This window comes from Recurvomyces mirabilis, assembly GCF_035927965.1.
Source record: "Recurvomyces mirabilis strain CCFEE 5264 chromosome Unknown scaffold_27, whole genome shotgun sequence".
In the NCBI taxonomy this organism is placed as follows: domain Eukaryota; kingdom Fungi; phylum Ascomycota; class Dothideomycetes; order Mycosphaerellales; family Teratosphaeriaceae; genus Recurvomyces; species Recurvomyces mirabilis.
This window is the reverse complement of record NW_027041961.1, coordinates 225,311-242,864: the sequence shown is the minus strand read 5'-3', so window position 1 is coordinate 242,864 and position 17,554 is coordinate 225,311. Positions and strand designations below refer to the sequence as shown.

General features: G+C 52.8%; 11 protein-coding genes across 11 annotated transcripts; 2 read left to right on the top strand and 9 right to left on the bottom strand.

The window, feature by feature from the left end:
- Window positions 1–223: 223 nt before the first annotated feature.
- On the bottom strand, window positions 224–3,152 carry LTS14_008794 (uncharacterized protein; the record flags this gene model as incomplete). Its single annotated transcript, XM_064841480.1, has 2 exons — window positions 224–1,763; window positions 1,828–3,152. The coding sequence occupies 2 exons, from the start codon at window positions 3,150–3,152 to the stop codon at window positions 224–226; spliced, it is 2,865 nt and encodes a 954-aa protein (XP_064690971.1).
- A 371-nt stretch (window positions 3,153–3,523) lies between these two features.
- Window positions 3,524–4,505, top strand: LTS14_008793 (uncharacterized protein; the record flags this gene model as incomplete). Its single annotated transcript, XM_064841479.1, has 2 exons — window positions 3,524–3,556; window positions 3,612–4,505. The coding sequence occupies 2 exons, from the start codon at window positions 3,524–3,526 to the stop codon at window positions 4,503–4,505; spliced, it is 927 nt and encodes a 308-aa protein (XP_064690970.1).
- A 181-nt stretch (window positions 4,506–4,686) lies between these two features.
- LTS14_008792 (uncharacterized protein) lies at window positions 4,687–6,183 on the bottom strand (the record flags this gene model as incomplete). Its single annotated transcript, XM_064841478.1, has 4 exons — window positions 4,687–4,854; window positions 4,915–5,285; window positions 5,338–5,871; window positions 5,928–6,183. The coding sequence occupies 4 exons, from the start codon at window positions 6,181–6,183 to the stop codon at window positions 4,687–4,689; spliced, it is 1,329 nt and encodes a 442-aa protein (XP_064690969.1).
- An 893-nt stretch (window positions 6,184–7,076) lies between these two features.
- On the bottom strand, window positions 7,077–7,951 carry LTS14_008791 (uncharacterized protein; the record flags this gene model as incomplete). Its single annotated transcript, XM_064841477.1, has 2 exons — window positions 7,077–7,831; window positions 7,876–7,951. 2 exons carry the CDS (start codon window positions 7,949–7,951, stop codon window positions 7,077–7,079), a joined length of 831 nt encoding a protein of 276 aa, XP_064690968.1.
- A 307-nt stretch (window positions 7,952–8,258) lies between these two features.
- On the bottom strand, window positions 8,259–9,078 carry LTS14_008790 (uncharacterized protein; the record flags this gene model as incomplete). The annotated part of the gene is made up of 2 exons (XM_064841476.1): window positions 8,259–8,465; window positions 8,533–9,078. The coding sequence occupies 2 exons, from the start codon at window positions 9,076–9,078 to the stop codon at window positions 8,259–8,261; spliced, it is 753 nt and encodes a 250-aa protein (XP_064690967.1).
- A 466-nt stretch (window positions 9,079–9,544) lies between these two features.
- LTS14_008789 (uncharacterized protein) lies at window positions 9,545–11,264 on the bottom strand (the record flags this gene model as incomplete). The annotated part of the gene is made up of 2 exons (XM_064841475.1): window positions 9,545–11,130; window positions 11,183–11,264. 2 exons carry the CDS (start codon window positions 11,262–11,264, stop codon window positions 9,545–9,547), a joined length of 1,668 nt encoding a protein of 555 aa, XP_064690966.1.
- Window positions 11,265–12,265: 1,001 nt separating this feature from the next.
- On the bottom strand, window positions 12,266–13,098 carry LTS14_008788 (uncharacterized protein; the record flags this gene model as incomplete). Its single annotated transcript, XM_064841474.1, has 2 exons — window positions 12,266–12,294; window positions 12,333–13,098. The coding sequence occupies 2 exons, from the start codon at window positions 13,096–13,098 to the stop codon at window positions 12,266–12,268; spliced, it is 795 nt and encodes a 264-aa protein (XP_064690965.1).
- Window positions 13,099–13,458: 360 nt separating this feature from the next.
- TRM7 (tRNA (uridine-2'-O-)-methyltransferase trm7) lies at window positions 13,459–14,589 on the top strand (the record flags this gene model as incomplete). The annotated part of the gene is made up of 1 exon (XM_064841473.1): window positions 13,459–14,589. The coding sequence occupies one exon, from the start codon at window positions 13,459–13,461 to the stop codon at window positions 14,587–14,589; it is 1,131 nt and encodes a 376-aa protein (XP_064690964.1).
- Window positions 14,590–14,724: 135 nt separating this feature from the next.
- LTS14_008786 (uncharacterized protein) lies at window positions 14,725–15,729 on the bottom strand (the record flags this gene model as incomplete). The annotated part of the gene is made up of 2 exons (XM_064841472.1): window positions 14,725–15,308; window positions 15,366–15,729. 2 exons carry the CDS (start codon window positions 15,727–15,729, stop codon window positions 14,725–14,727), a joined length of 948 nt encoding a protein of 315 aa, XP_064690963.1.
- Window positions 15,730–16,250: 521 nt separating this feature from the next.
- LTS14_008785 (uncharacterized protein) lies at window positions 16,251–16,520 on the bottom strand (the record flags this gene model as incomplete). The annotated part of the gene is made up of 1 exon (XM_064841471.1): window positions 16,251–16,520. The coding sequence occupies one exon, from the start codon at window positions 16,518–16,520 to the stop codon at window positions 16,251–16,253; it is 270 nt and encodes an 89-aa protein (XP_064690962.1).
- A 301-nt stretch (window positions 16,521–16,821) lies between these two features.
- On the bottom strand, window positions 16,822–17,410 carry LTS14_008784 (uncharacterized protein; the record flags this gene model as incomplete). Its single annotated transcript, XM_064841470.1, has 2 exons — window positions 16,822–16,925; window positions 16,975–17,410. The coding sequence occupies 2 exons, from the start codon at window positions 17,408–17,410 to the stop codon at window positions 16,822–16,824; spliced, it is 540 nt and encodes a 179-aa protein (XP_064690961.1).
- Between the last annotated feature and the right edge of the window lie 144 nt (window positions 17,411–17,554).

The following is a 17,554-nucleotide window of genomic DNA, read 5'->3' as shown; positions in this document are numbered from 1 at the left end:
ACTAGCGAGTCAAGCTTGGAGGCCATCATCTCGGGACTGAGAGGCATGCCAAGATCATATAGACCACTGCCGCCTGCGTGTGGTCGTTGATGTTCTGAGGCAGAATTTAGCTGAGCAGCGTTGACCAGGGACAATGTTTTAGCTTTGTATGTAGAGTGATATTGCTATCACATGCGTCACGCAGCCATGTCAGATATTTCCCCATTATACATTCACATCCCTTTCATCCCACCCTCCACTCGTTCAAGAACTCCAACCTCGCCTGCACCTCTTCCCAACTATGCTTCGCAGCCACCACGTTCATCCTCCTTGCATCCCCACCCTCAATCACGACATCCTCTGCCTCGGACCAAACGCCCGGCACGTCTTTTGGTAGTCCTCGTCCGGCTTTGAGCTCAAGCATCACTAGCTCTGCAGGATCAGGTCGCATATTAGTTGCTTTCAGCGCTGTGATGACGGTAGCTTCGTCGACTTTGTAGTGCAGGCAGGCTGTTTGGATGTATGTATCTAGGTGGAGCGGTTCGGTGAAGGCTTGTGACTCGAGAGCTTGTGGTGGGGCTTGTTGTTTCAGTGCTTTGCGATTCGCAGTGGATCGGGAGACAAGATATGGATGTGTCGGAGCTCTTGTGCTTGGTTGCATCTGGCGATAATCACGTGCCTGCTGAGTCCGCACGGGGGCAGGTGCAGTCGACCTCAGCGGCTTAGATGATAGCCTATAATTGCCCGCATCGGCTTCGTCCTCGTCGTCATCTGAATCCGGTGGCAAAGGCACCTCCAAATCTGGCTGTTGAGTTTCCGCATTGAGAATGTCCTGGGTCTCGAGCGCCCGCTTGCCAGTCTTGTTACTGTGAGGTTGGGAAGAAGATTCTGGTGAGCTGTCCTCGAAGGACGAACTTGGATCTTCAGCAGACGACACTGTCTCTCGTTGGTCCGGGTGCGGCTTCGCCAGCTCCACGTTGTCATGCTCAGACTGTACGTGCATAGCACTTTGCTCTCCCTCTTGACCAGCCGATGCTCGAATTGGTGACGGCGAGAACCCAAAGCCACCCTCAGGCTCTGGTAGGGTCAAATCGAAATATTCGTCGTTCTCCTCACCATCATCAAAAATAACCACGTCATTGCTGACCTCTAGACCTTCTACAACCATTGTAGCATTCGCTGGTACTCGCTGGACACCAAACGCTTCCTCCTGCATTTGTCGCTCGTCTACAGTCGTAGTCACAGGCAAAGGAGGATACTCAACTTGAAGCTCTGGTGGCTGAGCTGAGAACATGTCGTCGTCCGCTTCATCCTCCCGTCCGTTCGGAAGCTCACGGTAGTGGACACCAGTCTGAAGAGGCCGGTCTTGGGTCTGGCTCGCCATAGGCGTCTTCTGCACCTGCTGCGGTGACGAAGGCCAGTCCAGATTGACTTCAAATGCATCATCTACCTCCTGCTGAGATGACATTGGCAAGTCGGAGAATAAGTTACCGTCATTGTGGGTGTACATTGTGTCGTCAAGCGCAGCATCCGACAGTAGTGGAAACTGCATTCTCGGCGCTTGGGCCTGAACATCAAAGGCAGCCCCTTGGCCCGGTACACTGCCAATCAGGTTTCGCAAATAATCTGCGTACGAACCCTGGTCCTTGCTGGGATCATCTGCGGGTATGTCGATGCCTCGAACGGGTTGTTGAGGCCGACTCTGCCCTTCTTGCGTTGCGAGATTAGCTTCCGTGAGCGCGTTGCCAAAGAACTCATCGTCGAGAACGTCTTCGCCGGGCAATCTAGATTTAAGCATCAGCAAAGGAGAGGGAAAATAAAGAACATGGAATAGAAAAGTAGACCTACCCATCTTCTACCTCGCCATCCTCTATGAGATAATGAGAGATTGTGGTGTCTGCCTCATCCTTGGCTATGTTTCCGTCTCCGTCTGACTCTGGGACTGGGCGCGCTTGTTGGTCGATAGCGATCGCCTCGTCATCTATAGGATGCGGAAGCGACATATCCTTTCGCAGCTGTTCTTCTGCTGCCCGATTGGTCTCTGAAGCCTCAAAAGGCGGCTCGACAGCGGCACGAGCTTCTAAGTCTACAACATCGCTCAGTATCTCGAAGGTTCTACTCGAACTCAAGGCCTTCGGTGTGCTTTGCTCAATCAACAGGTTGCTCATCATAGAGTGCGGCCCGATAATTTCCGTAGAGTCGCCATCGTCAATCTGAGCAGACTTGGACGTCGTACTACTTCGCGTACGCTTACTGGGCGATGCACGTTCCTCGGTGCTCAAGTTGCGCTTTCTGCGGCGTACATCTCGCCTCTCGAGATAGATCGGTAGAACGTTCTCCTCCCAATATACGCGCCAAGTATCTGCCGGATGGCTTGTGAAGGTTAGGGCCCAAGCCGCCCATGCCTCATCGCCACGGTCTGCGTCGACCTTCATAATGTCGCCAGCATTTAGCATGAGGTTGTCAAAGTCTTCTGCCGTGAACTTGGCACCATTCTCGTCCGTCATGACGTCGCGGGTAGCGCCTGCCTCGATTGTCCCATCATTGACTGGCTCCTTCTTCTCCCGGTGGTCCTCAACGTCTGCCTCGCCGTCTGACGCAGCCGGCGGACTCGGCGGCGCGTTGGCTGCGACTGTGACTTGTACGCCAGCGGGCGGGGTGTTCATCAATTTTTTGATGTACCGATCTCGCCATGCCTGATATGTATGCCTCGAGTTCCGCACTTCCAGCTGCTTGTAGATCTCATTGCCCTTGACCGAACCTCCTTCTTGTCGCAATCGCTCCACCCACTGCCACAGTACCTTGTCGTCCTCAGCCGTGAAGGGCGTTCTTGTCGTCTTGCCAGGAATCGCTATCGAACCCACTTCTCGCAGCGCGCCTAGTGGTGGTCCGGCAGGGTGGTCGGCAGGGTCTGGAAGCTCGCCAGTTCGTATTGCCGTTGTTATGTACTCATAGGATATCGAGCCCGCCGGTGCGTCCTTCCTGAGCTGATCCGCAATCACATGGTCGGCCTGTCCCTCTGTCTTGACTACACGTCCACCATTGGCTTTGAGTAGGTCGACATAGTGTGTGCGCGAGGGCACTTTCTGGAGCACAAAGAACGCCAAGCCGTTGAACAACGAGCCGACTGTAGAGGACTCGCCGTTGGCCTGCGACATGACCAGCAGCGCCATGATTGATTGCTGCGAGACGTCAGATATGACTCAAGAAAGTGACATTGGACGCGCGACGACGATCCAACGCGTCGCGGGGTGGCCACGGTTCGCCCCGAGCGTGCGTTCCTTCCCGTCTGGTCTGAACCCACTTTCCTTCGCCTGCCTAAATCCGTACATATCCGACGTGGAAGAATGGCATAGCGCCTACGGATCCGTACAAGTGATCATAGGAGAGGCAGTGCTATGCTGCACGAGTGCCAAAGCGATATCGATCGACGCAATGGTTCTCGAGCGGATGCCCCTCTCGCACAAAGCGTTTCAGGGCTCTGGTTGCGAGAAACACCGCTCTTAGACCCTCATTACATACCACAACACGACAGACTCCAAGAATGACTGGCATTAAAAGAGTGGCCGTCGCTGGCGTACGCTGAACATGATAATACCAGGACGCACACATGATTACTGACCGATTCCTAGGCTGGCCGGATCGGTCTACCCATCGTCCTGGAGCTTCACAAGACCGGCTACCAGGTCACCGTCCTGACACGAGATACGGCGCACTTGATGAAGATTCCATCGGATATCGACATCAAGCAGGTCGACTACGACTCTGACTCCTCGCTCACCGAAGCCTTGAAAGGCCAAGATGCTCTCATCTCAACAGTGGCAATGTCAGCTATAAGCAACCAGCCGCGGATGATAGATGCTGCCATTGCTGCAGAAGTCAAAGTCTTCGTCCCCGCAGAGTATACCGTCAATTCTCGTGATGCTTTGGCCCAAGCACAGCCCATGATGTCGTCAGTCGTCGGCATCCAGAAGTACTTGGCTACAAAGGAAGACCAAATTACTTGGTTTGTCATCAACTGCGGCGCCTTGCTGGAATTCGTCTTCGACCATCCAGTCCTGCTCGATTTCGACAACCGCAAGGCAACGTTGTGGGATGGCGGTGAAGGCGCAATCAGTCTTTCCAACTTCGGACTACTCGCACGTGCTGTTACTGCAGTCTTGAAATCACCTACTCGTGTTCACAATCACCGCTTGATGGTACACGGCGGTACCATAACACAAAATCGAGCGCTTGAGATTGCAAAGGAGTATTCTGCACAGCCTTGGACGGCGGAACATGCCGACTCCCAAGCAGCTTATTCGGCATCGATGAAATCGTTGAGCGATGGTTCAGCTAGCACTCTGGAGCAGCTTATGGGAGCCATGCTGACGGCGTACAATTCCGCAAGCTTCGGACGATGTGACTGCCATTTTGAGTCGGCATACACCGAACCCGACAACGCATGGCTGGGTGTTGCAAAAATTCTGCCCTGTAGAGATCGAGGAAGCTATAAAGACCAAAGTCATGGCGAGCTTGCATGGTAGACAATTTTCCAGCGATAAGCAGGAGAGCCTCGGCGACGTCACTGGTGAGCTTGCTGCTATTCACACAAGGAAGCGATAGCTGCAGATGCAGAAACGTCATATATTTGCAAGGACTATTCAAGGGTTCGGCCAAGCGTTGTACCACATTGACAGGGCCGTGCAAGAATCAGCCTAGCAAGTCTCAAGCCGCATAAGCATTGTTACCTCCCACAGCCAAAGTCATGTATGCTGGCGAAGACGAGAACACTGCGCCTTCCTGCGGGACACCCCCATCAGGCGTAACATCATCGTAGGGAAATGCATAGCCCTTGCCATCAAGGTTCGCGGCATGGACGATGCGAGCGTAATGCTAAGAACTAGTCAGCAGGTTCTGGGAGCTGCACGACCAAGATCTCGCTCAAAAGCTTACATTCGTAGTAGGATTGGTATAGTACTGCGAAGGATTCGTGCCATTAGGGGTATTGTTCGAGATCAAAAGCGTACTCCGGTTGAAAGCTGCCGACAAGCGAGGGATGATCGTGTTCGTCTCACCATTGCTTCCAGTAGCAAAGGGGCCAGTAGAACAGCTGAATATATCAGCGGCATTTGGCTTGGCGAAGGAACCTCCAGCGCCGTAGTTCAGCACGTTCGAGGAGTTTGCGGTGCTTGTGACATTGCCAAACGATGCTTGGGTGTCGATCGTAAGTGGTTGGTTGTTGTATTGAGCGTAGACGGCATTGACGTAGTCGGTCCAGTAGGTCTGGAACCAGGATGGGTTGAGGAGGATGCCGGAGTTGGGACCTGAAAGAGTGTCAGTCGGTCTCCACCTCAACATCTCATGTATATTGCTCACTTAGGATGCGAAGCAACTGTCCGTTACTGCTGTTCACAATCAAACTACTCCACCGACGGCCATCCTTCTGTGTCTGCGCAGTCAAGCCATTGGCTATTGTCTGCAAACCATTCGCGGGCAAACCAGAGGTATGCTGAGTATTGTTCGATGTATCTGTCAGGGACAGGGAGATTGGTAGAGCGACAAAGTCGACATAGCTGATATTGGCGAAAACTTGAGATGAGTTGAAGGTGACCTCCGCAAAGCCGAAGTTGATGTTGATATTGGGGTCCGCAGGAGTGAACACTGATGGCTCAACCAGACCAGGACCAGGGTTGACCGCAAAGGTGAGCTGTGCACCGACTGAGAACCAAATACGGCCACCCGCAATTTGCGGAATGGTTGCAGTAATCGTATCGCCAGGGGCTCCCAAGGATATTGAGATATTGACGCCTATCTTGGTGCCTGTCTGTGATGGATTCGGTGGGTAGTAGGGTGTTTTGGCGTCAGCTTGGAGGAGAAAGAGTGCATTGTTGTTTTGAATCGCTTGTCCAGCTGGTGATTACTGTCAACACCGCAGAATAAAAGTCGACGATGAAAATGATACGCACTGATATAAGCGTAGACTGTGCTGGAGTTGGTTTGATTCTGCAGTCTGATCTGAAGCGAGCCAGACGCCGTTGCAGCTTTCGCCACTTTCGCTTCGATCCCGCCTTTTGGCGTCTGTTGATTGCTGTCGTTTGCTCCGTCGTGCTGATTCAAGGGTTTTTGGGCACTGGCTCCCGTCTGAGCTGTCGTTTGGGTAGGCTGCTTGCGATTAGCGCTTCTTCGAAACAGCTTACGGATGCGGTCGATGTATGAAGCCATATTTGGTATACTCTGGGAAATGATTGTTGAATGTCAGGTTCGCGAAGCTCCAATCTATGCCACATCTCCTGTGCTGGACGTACGGCCATCTTATGTTAATGTTGAAGGGGTCGTGGTAGGTAGGCGCGTGGCACACCACCTGCCAGTAGTAAAGCAGTACAGCTATCCTTGCCTTTCAAGAGTACCTACATCTCGTGCTTGTCTACTCGCTGCGACGTTGCCGCTAGAGGTCAGGTAGGCACGATGATGCAACCTGAAAGGCAAAGTGGAAGTTTGTCACTCCACCAGCAGGAGATCTGCAGTTCTCATGGTCTGTCTTCTCAATAATATCGCAAAGATTCGAGCATCAGTATCGACCTCTGAGGGGCCCAGAGACTGTAGCCTGTACGCGTTGAGCGCCATACCACCATCGCGACCACGCCGCTTGATTGGCCGGCAGCGATCAGCAGAACGAGTGCGTACCGGCTCGGCAGACCATCTTCCGATGACAAGATGGCCGCGAGGTTCGATGACAACATGTAGAGGGAGGAAGTAAAGAAGATCATCGAGAGATGAAGTCTCGATGCCACGATGCCAACGCCACACGCCCTGTGCGCGTGATTCGAATATGAGACATTTTCTCGCAAGACAAAGACATTTTATCCGCACGGTCATCCTTACTCGAAAGCTCAGACAGTACTGGCGAATAGGCTGCTGTGAGAATATCTATCAAGTACGTTACTATGGTCGACAGATGATCTCAAATGCTCTGTGCTGGTCGAGTGAACTTTGGCCAAGACGCTTGCATCCTGCTCAGAATGACCAACAATACATCCATTCCGCAATCCTGCCTCCGACACATCAGTATTGATCTCCTTTCGAGCGCCGAACGGATCTGTGTTGATCGACGATGTTCAAGCCAGCTTAGCAGCATTGATATCCCACCCTCGCGTCTGATACACCTCCACCTTTCGATATCCATTCACCTCAGGCGCCTCGATGAAACGGACGAAACCACTACCATCTTTTTCGCTTTTCAAGACCGCGAGCATCGCCTCATGCCCTGCACCATGATGAACAACAAAGCCTTGATATCCAGTCTCAACATGTTGACCGGCTGGAAGCTGGAGAAAATGCTTGATTCCTCCAGCCACATACCAGCCTGCCAATTTGAGCTCTTTGTCCTCTGGCTTCGCATTAGCCTCATCCGCTCGGTTCGTGAAACGATCTGGCTGTGGACAGACTAGGATGACTGAGCTCTTGTCGACCGTAGCCGGGTTCCAACTGTGCTCGGTGGCCTCGACCTCCAGCTTTCGAATTATGGTGGCTTTCACCTTGTCACCCTCCTCAGGCGAAACATATGCACATGAGGCAGTTATCCTTGGCTCACGATATGCCTGTATATGCGCGTCAAATGCCTGTGTGGTGCTGATTCTGAAGTAAACTCCAACGCAGAAGATGCATTTCGAAACACTAACCAGCGGTATGTGTCTACCGTCACTCTTGGACAGGTCGTCGTACTCTGAGTACGGTTCTTCGAACGCCAAAGTTCCGCCGCAAGCTTCTGCAATGTACCTCAGACTTTTCTTCATGCCGATGTAGCTCATGTCGTAGCTGAAGGCAGAACTTGAACCCCTGCTGTCTGACGAGCCCACACGCAAGATATATGCTACCCGCGTTGTGGCAAGAGTGTCCCAGACGGTTGCTACTTACACAATGATACCACAGCCATGACAATGCGGCGATTGGGCTCAGAACTGCCGTTCTGAGACGCTTCAGGCGTAGACATGTGTAAATGTTTGCCTCTTGACGCTGTGTTGTCAGGAATTTCTGGCACTGCTTCTTGATGACTTCTAATTACAGATGTCTCCGACGGCGTGAGATCAACGAAGGGCTGGACATTGGACCGACGCATGCCGACGACTCGCGTCGTAAGTACAGGCTACAGGCCCGACCGATTCGAGTCCACCTGTCCCACGGTGACTCTAGCTCCGTCATCGAATCTCCAGCTGTTGTCATGTTGTCATCGGACACGATAGTGTTCGGGAGAACACGTTGCCTGAGCAGATCTGTAAGCTAGAATGGCTTCTCCTTCCTCAAGAATCGCGATATGCTTTGCCCAGCTCCGTCAAGGAGCCATCGTCATCCAGCATCCTCGCCCATTTGCCAACAGTACCTGCGTCTCTCATGGGGCCGAACCACGCATAGCGTTCTACCCATTCCAGATTGTCGAGGTACTTGATGCTGTCTTGTGCGAAGGCCTGAACATGGTCCTTCGGCAGCGGAGCATTAGTGTTCCAGTTCTAGTATCTGTCAGTCACGCAACATGGCGACAGAAGCTAGCATCTCGACGGCAAGCATACGACGTACCGTAGGTGCGAACTCCGTCACCCAGACCTTCTTGCCTTGGTCGGGCATCTGATAGTACGTGCTCCACAAATAATCGTAGAACTGTCCCAACTCCACGCCATACCAGTGAAAGCAATAAAAGTCCACGTCTGACCCTCCGGCTCGTATGCTAGCGATGAAGTCCTTGAGCCACACCACTCCCTGAGGTGCAGAAGAGATACCGGGGGATCCACATTTGATGCCTGCTTTACGCAGAGGTTCGATACAACGAAGCCATTCGCTCGCAGCCAGCTCCACGTTCACGTTACTCTGATCAGGCAATTCTGGTTCATTGAAGCCAAGGACAACTGATGCGTTCGCGCCTTTCACTTTCGAAGCTAGATCGTCTATGCCAACGTGATTCCATTGCATTGGAGCGAAATCCAGGGAAGTAGCATTCGGCGTGGGGTTTGGCGACCAATTGTACAGCCATGAAACCTTGGAGCCAGGCTTGGTGAACTGGAAGACTTCATCTTTGCCGTGGTTGTCTACAGGCCAGCAAAGGCCACGCTTCGACGATGCCGCCATGAGTACCGGCTGTTGACCGAAGTATGGTTTAGACAGAAAGGCAAAGCTGAGGACTAGTATGGCTAATGTGGTAACAATCATGGGTATGAAAGACGGAAAAGTTTGGGATGACGTGGAGCGAGATGAGGTTGAGCACTCTTGTTGCCAAGACCGGACCACGAGACAGGGTTTGACACAAGACAGTGATTGAACGTGGACGAGATATCGCTAACATCGATTGTCATCATATCATGATCTATATAACAAGCTTCGAGCCTAGAGACGCAGCTCTACCAAACGCTACCACGCAAGTGAAGGCATCGACGAAGTCGACTACTAAGAACTGAATCACGTACCCCAAGACCGCGGAGAACAGCCAGAGTGACGCCACTATCGCCCGAAGACACAGCGAAGACTTTGATTTTGGAAAGATTGAGAGATCGTCGCACCGATGGTGTTGGACGGTCGCATCGACCGCCCAATCTTGTTATTGGGACCAATTGCCATTGAAGCCAGGATTCGAGAAATCTTGGTTCAGATCGTACGGGGAGGTGTACTCGTCGTTGGGAATGGTCATGGAGCCGTCAGCCCATGAATGGGATGTCAACTCCATGTCCTCGTTCATAGGGCCGAAGTTCATTTGCGAATTGTCGACGGTGTCATTCACCTGCTCGTCGTTCAAGCCAAAGTCTTGTGCTAAGCTGGTTGCGTTGAAGTAGCTGCCGTCAAAGTCCATGTCTGGGAAAAGCGACTTGATAATGTCGTCTGCAGGAGCGTGACCTGGACCGATCGAACGTGACGATGGCCGGCCAACATTGGGCAGGCCATGCACATTTCGCTTTGGCGCATCTGTGATGGAAGGCAAATTAGACCCTTCCCACGCGTCGTCAAATGTGGCATTTTGAGCATTACTTGTGGACTGCTGACTGCTAGTGGCGTTGAGGTCGAAAGGCCAGTCTGGGCTCGGCGTGATGTTCTTCAGGAAGTTGGCAGGCAGACTGTGGCGGTTGTAATTTGGTGTACCAGGCAGGCCAGAAACGGCGTCAAAGCTGAAAGTCCCAGCGTCTTCGTGGATGCTTGGCATGCCGAAGGTGAAAGCCTCCTCGTCGATTGGGATCTCATCAATCTCGGACTGCGTTCCAGACGAAGCAGCGGTCAACGCCGGCTGAGCCAACCCGTTCACATCAGGGTTGGTTGGCCAGACACCAAAAGGATTATTGTCAGGCATGACTGCAGAGTCTGCCGATGGCACTGACGACCACGGGTCGAATGCGCTATCGGCGACAGCAGACAAGGGCTCAATAGGGGTGAAATTGTACATGTCGCCGGACAGTGACTGTATGCTCTGGTTGGTCTGCACGGGCCTGAGGGTGCTGAAGTCAATGGACGCAAGATCTGCATTGCTAAACCCAAGATAGCTGGGGTCCTTGGGGAAGATCTTTGGCGAGTGCTGCTCAGACTTCGACATGCGACGCTCGGTGTTGAAAGGCGCACTGGTCTGTGGCATGAATGCAGATGGGGTGACATCCATGTTGTTGTCGAGGGCGAGGCTGTCGACCGAACGACGAGCTTTGGCTACGACGCCGTGGTCGGTCTTGGCACGAGACATCGACACTTTGTAAGGCATACCGCATTCGTGTGCCAGGTGGTTCTTACGGTGGACGGGCTTGTGATGACCGTTCTGAAACACCGTGATCGAGCCGTCGGACTTCGTCGTCTCGAGTCGAGGCTTGACGGCCGGGCCATGAGGCGGCGTTACGTCGCCGTCGCTATCAACATACTTCTTCGTGAGAGCGCAGGTACACTTGCCTCCATGGGGACAGCAGCAGCCTTGTTCTTCAGCCACGACGGCTAGAGCATGCTTGTCGTGTACACATTCATCCTGGCTGCCTGACCTGGCTCGTTCCTCAGCCTCGCGAAGATGGATGCACTTCTCTTTCGAATGGTGAGCTTTGTCGCTACCCTCGCCACACTCGCAGCTGACGTGGGCCGACCTCTTCTTGCGTTCGCTACGGCAGTGCTGGCATTGTGTGACAGGTCTTCCTTTCTTCGGTACGAGAGTAAGTTCACGATCTAGACTATAGTCAGCATATGTAAAGACGACATAGAGTCAACGATGACATACCAGTATGCGTGCAACCACTCACACGGTGGCCTTTGAGACATGACTGGCATGCCCATTTTGTGCCATCCGCTTTGATCACCATACCTGGTCAAAGTGACCAGTGAAAAGACCGCCTTTGCGGGATATGCGAGTGAGGGATTTTTGGTCCAGCAGGCCACGGAGAGTCGAATGTACCCTGGTCACCGTGAAAAGTCCTCGTCCGGTGTCGAAGGGTAAAGTATGTGAATAGAATGAATCAATAACAGGTATCCGAGCCAGATAAAATGCGCGTGGGTATCTCTATGTTGTCGCTCATCCGGAACGCCTTGCTGTGCCTCTGTACGCCAGAAGGATGAGTTGTGGAATGGTCGAGGAGCAGACGGGCCTGACACACCACCACGAGGGGCAGTGGCCGTAGAATGGCCGGCGACTTCAGATATGGGCGACCAAAATCACTGTCTTGCCTCCGAGTCTTGGAGTTTGGTGTTGTAAGAAGACACGAGGGAGATGAGAGCTGGATGCCAAGGACTATCGAATCCCACACCGAAGCGCTCTAGCGTGGTGCTGCGCATGTGTGCAGCCGGCCAAATGGCTTGCAGCGGGTTCTCCTCCTCCACTACGGACTACATTGCCTTCCTGTAGATACTCGTAAAACAAATCGAGGTCTTCAGGCTGTTGTTCAGGTTATGCCCCATCGTGGGAATACTTGTCAGCTTGCAACGAGATTGGTGGCGAGATTTGTGCCAAGCATGATACTCGATCATGTTCCACTTTCCGATACAGGATTCTATCGCGCATGAAAACACTGCCACAATCCGGCGCAGAGCGGAATCGTTCTTCACAACTTCGCTACCTCTTCTGGTTGCTTTGCCGTCCTAACCCGTTACGCTCTTCCTCTGGCGTGACAATCGAGGTACCTCATGCGCTTGACGCGCGTGCGCCGTCGTTCCGCATTATTACCACCAACTACAGCCCGCACCATCCTACACATCAGACTAAACGCCATGTGCTGCTTACTCCAAGATCGCAGAAAGAGACACTAATCTCTCTATGAAGAGAAAGGGTCCCAGCAATTTCCCTGGTCTACAACACAATGAGCATTCATCAAATGTCCTTCCCAGTAGTGTATCCGACTACGATCGCGGGGGAAACAACAGTCGACCCTCCATACCACCATCAACCATAATATTCTGCCCATTCACGTGTCCGCTGAGGGTAGGACTCGCAATGACTGCAAGCTGCCTCGCAATGTCTGCTGGCGTGGCGACCTTCTGTAGCGGCGTAGTAGCCAGCGCTCTTTCGACGAAAGCTTTGTCCTTCAGCGTCTCCATGGCCATGGGTGTCGCAACCCAACCAGGAGATATGGTGTTGACTCTCCCTTGAGGCGCGATAGATACGATTTCATTCTTTAGCGTGACCGTCAGGCCGTACATGAGCGCTGACTTTGCAGCAGAGTAGTCGCCGTGGTTCGCTTCACCAAACTTGCCTGCTGTACTTCCAACAAAGATAACACTGTTGCTGACGACATCCCTGGAAGATTGCGAAGCGGCGCGTAAAGCCTTCAGGTAGGCCTTGACGAGAAGGAATGGACCATTGAGATCCACCGCCATCGTGTTTTGCCACTGGCTCAACTCCATGTCTACGATAGGGGTGTTGTTGCTTGGCCATATGCCGTGGTTGACGACAAGACAGCTGACAGGACCTCCATTCTGCTGTGCTGCTTCACTGAGCAATGTGTTGACGGATGTTTCATCTCGGACGTCGGCTTGTATTGTCACTATTCCTTCGACGTTGGCCAGTTCTCCATTGCTCGAGTTGTAGTGAGCCGTAACGCGAGCCCCCAGTTGTCGGAAGGTCCGTACCGCTTCTAGTCCAATGCCGCCTGCTGCTCCCGTGATGAGGACGTGAACGTCTTTTAGTCCAAAGTCGAGAGACATTTCGAGTGCTAGAGTAGAAATTTGTGCTCAAGAAATTGATAGCAGTCCTGATCGTGTTCGAGTAGGTGACGAGTCGTACTTGGCCTCTTGTATTCCGGAATACTCCAGTTCTATGCTGACTCACCGGTAGGTTACGTACTGAAAGGGCACTTGTTATTGCATTGTCGACAACATCATCTCCTGCGGCAGCGTGGACCAGAGCAAGAGCAACCAGCCTTCATCAGCCCCTGATTGGTGGGTTCCGTCTTGAGCTAACCTGATGAAGCAACTATACTACGAGCTCGAAGTTCGCGAGGATTGATCAGACTTCGGTGCAGTCTCACTAATCGAGCAGCAACATCATTGTCGTGCGTGGCCATCATGGGCAAGTCGTCCAAGGACAAACGCGATGCGTACTACCGCCTCGCTAAGGAGCAAGGTTGGCGAGCACGATCCGCATTCAAATTACTACAGCTGGATGAAGAATTCAATCTTTTCGGGGATGTCACTCGAGTCGTGGATCTTTGTGCAGCTCCTGGCAGTTGGTCACAAGTGCTCTCGCGTATCTTGATTCAAGGTCAGACCGTGGGCAGAGCAGCTTGGGAAGACAAGCGATATCAGGAATTGCGTCGTCTGCGGGAAGCTGGAAGTCTACCGGAAGAATATCGCTCTGGGCTTTGCGCTCCTCCTTCGAGCAAGCCAAGAAAAGATGTCAAAATCGTGGCCATAGACTTGCAGCCAATGTCGCCGCTGGAGGGCATTACATGTCTCAAAGCAGATATCACTCATCCATCGACCATTCCACTTTTGCTCAAAGCTTTGGATCCAAGCTACGACCCTATGTCAACATCAATCGAGGCTTCACATCCTGTAGACCTGGTACTTTCGGATGGTGCACCGGATGTCACTGGTTTGCACGATCTCGACATATATGTGCAATCACAACTACTGTGGGCTGCTCTCAATCTTGCACTTTGTGTCCTGAAGCCAGGTGGCAAGTTCGTCGCGAAGATCTTCCGTGGCAAAGATGTGGATCTGCTCTACGCTCAGCTCAAAGTTGTTTTCGAGGGTGTGACAGTATCGAAACCGAGAAGCAGTAGGGCCAGCAGTGTTGAGGCCTTCATCGTCTGCACAGATTTCCGACCACCTAGATGCTTCAGAGCAAGTCTCGACAGTCCTCTCGGCGCGCGGAACACGCTACAACAGAATGGTGATAAAGACCTGGCGTTATCAACGGAACGTTCACGCATAACCAGAGACGACGGCATCATCGAGCTGATCGTGGGTTCAGAGCCACAACATACCGACGGTGACATTCGCTGGATCGCGCCCTTCCTGGCGTGCGGTGACCTGAGTTCTTTTGATGCGGATGCGAGTCACAAATTACCAGAGGGGCACGTGAGTCTAGACCCAGTGCAGCCTCCTACCGCACCACCCTACAAGACGGCACTGGAAGAGCGGAAGAAAATGGGAGGGGCCTATGGCAAGACGAAACTGGGCACCGGGATATGAATTGATCAGCGCCGACTAATCTACGTTCTTACATCCCACCCAATCCTCTGAGGTTAGCCTCGAGTTGAGGTGCACTACATCATACACTGTTGAGATAGCGTGTCTCTACCCCATGCCATTGTGATCAGTCCTTCTTTAGGCGATACCTTCTGGTGGGACGAAGTGGAACGTGCCATCGAGCTCACTATCATGAACATATCTGATCAGTCCGCTGCGAGCGAAGTCTAGCAGTGCCGTGCTCGAAGCCAAGTACGACGTGTGCGGCTCATCCAGCATCTCGCAGATCGTGCTACCGGCAGAGGCCTCCCACTCCTTCACGATGCGAGCCACCGCCTCTCCCATCATGAATTCTACAAAAGCTAATCTGACATCATTAGCCGCATCACGGGCAGTCGCTAATGCTATCGCGGCTCGCAGCTTCGCCAACAAGGAGCCGAACTTGAGTGTTGCAATGTTCTCTTTGACGAAGCTTTGATCATACGACTCGTATGGCATTACCGCGCGGTATTGACCGTACTGAGCACCCGCGGCGTCGAGGACGTATCTTTCGCCGTTCTTCAACTTGGGAATGACGATCTGATGCTGGTAGATCAATCCCTCCTCGTCGGAGCTATCGACGACTGATTGTGCTTCACCATCCTCTGGAACCATGTGCTCTACGACTCGCTCCAGATCCTCATGGACTTCGATATGTGCTTCCCTGATCGATCCGAGTGTGCCTGGACAGTGTGCCAGTCGCCACGACGCCCAACGTTATTGCACAAGCGCAAGCTCACCTCTGAAGACCTTCACCATAAGGTCGTACAGATAAGTCACCGGGTCGTTGCAAGCGTGATAGGCTAGCAAAGCGTGTTTGTCGCGCTCATCGGAGATCATGCGCTCTGGGAAGCGGGTCGGAATTTTGTCGTCCGGTGAGAGTCCCTTGTAGACATGCAGGATTCCTCCTTTCGTCTTCTCGACTTTGTGGTACCGATGCTCGAAGCCGGCTTCACGGAAGATATATAGCATCTGTTGGAAGAGCGAGCCAGCTCTGTAAAATCGCTTTCGTTGTCTGGCCTCGATGCATGCTTTTTTTGTGGGCAGACCAGTCGCTCGCCTGGCAGGCTTTGCTGCAGTAATGTGTGCTGGAGACTTGTCCATCTCGGTCAATATGGTTGCACCTAAGTGGACCTGGCTTGCCGCAGGATACACAGGCGGCGGATCCGAAGGAGCCCATGATCATCGACAGACTGGCGCTGGGCAGTTCATGGGAACATTGCAGATACACGGCTGACTATACGTGCTGGAGAGTCTCCGTTTGCTGTTTTTTGGGTCTCTGTTCCGTAGCGCAATTCGACATTGTCAAAGGCAGCGACGACAAACGAATGGGAGGGTACCGACATTCATGCAAATACAAGAGGGTAGATGTGGGTCGCAGGATGTGGGTGATGGTTGGACTCAGTGTTCAGGCCCCAACGAAGTAGTCTTGACATACGAGTGCCCAAATTGTGCCAAGAAGACATCGACCATGATGGATAAGCCTGTGCATGTATCCCTTGACCAGATACTTTTCCCTGATGCCCGTACTATCAGCCTGCTCGTAACTCGATAACCGAGATTGAGCTTCACAACAGGTCTAAAGCAGCAAGCTTCATCATACCCTTGGCCATCTTCTTCGCCACTTAATCCTCTTCTGGCTGCGTCTGCCGCGACTTCTTCTTCTTCACGCTACCTTTCGCCGACCCTTGCTTAACTTCCTTGTTGGTACTCCCAGCCTTTGCGTCCTTCTTGTCCGCGATCGACGTTCGCATGCCCTGAGGTACCGCCTCACGTGCTTTGACGACCTGTCCCCGCCTGGAGCGCTTGGCCACCATTTCCTCCCCGAGGAAAGCAAGCAAGTGGTGACTGTAAGCCTCATACTCGGCCTGCGTTACACGTAGGACATCGCGCATTGAAGTCGCGCTCTTCTTGCGCCACTGCGCAACACTCTCATCAAAGTCCTAGTGCATCTTCTCCTTCGTCAGGAGCACAGCAAGGCGACTCGCCTCCATAAAGAAATGCGGATTCTGGTACGCTCGTGCGAAGAAGGCAGTCTTTCGGGAGCCGAACGGCCTTACGGTTGAGATAAGATGCTTCTTGTATTGATCCCATAGCAACACCTGTCGCATCTAGCCGAGCTGAGGTCCGGTGGGATCGACGGCATAGCATGCACCATCTCTAAGCGTGACGGCGAAGAGCACATGTTGTTGTTCTTCATCCACCATTGGACCACCGGAGTCTCCAGTTCGACCCGTCATCAATTCGTGCTAGCTCCGCCCGCAGCTGAAGACACACTTCCGAAGCTTTGGTGAACAGACCTAATAGAGTCAGCGTTCTGCTTCAAGACGTTGTAGGCAGAGCACGTACCCTGGACGGCAGCCTCTAAGAGGTTGAACATTTGCGCCAGGCCATCGCTGCAAGTCATCCAGGTCAACATAGCCTTCTTGTCGCGCTCATTGTCGAACATCTCGTTCGGGAACTCGAAGTAGATTGGTCCATTCTTCTTGTAAACCTTGGGTTCCTTCATGATCAACCGGTGACCATTCTTCTTCACCGACTCGATGCAGAGATCAAAGGGTTGTTCGCGACTCTGGAGAAAGGCATCCTGGACCAGCTTGCCGGCGCGGAAGAGCTGCAAGCGGTCAATCCTCAATCCGCAGTCGCTCGCATGAGCCTTCTTGTCGGCTTCCAGGCACTGTCGTCCGCAGTACAAGATCTGAGAAGGTTCGCCGTTCTGCTCCAGCCCTTCTGCACACTTCTCACAATTGACTGCGGAAGCCCTCCCGCAACGTGAGCAGGCCATGATATGTGCGGCTGTGTGTTGTGAAAGCGGTTGAACAACTATTCGATGATACGAGTGTATATGTGTTGCTTGCTCTTCGAGAAAGTGCTGGAAAGTGCCGTACATTGCCACAGCTAGCTAAGGTCCGCGCTAGCGAAATGGGAA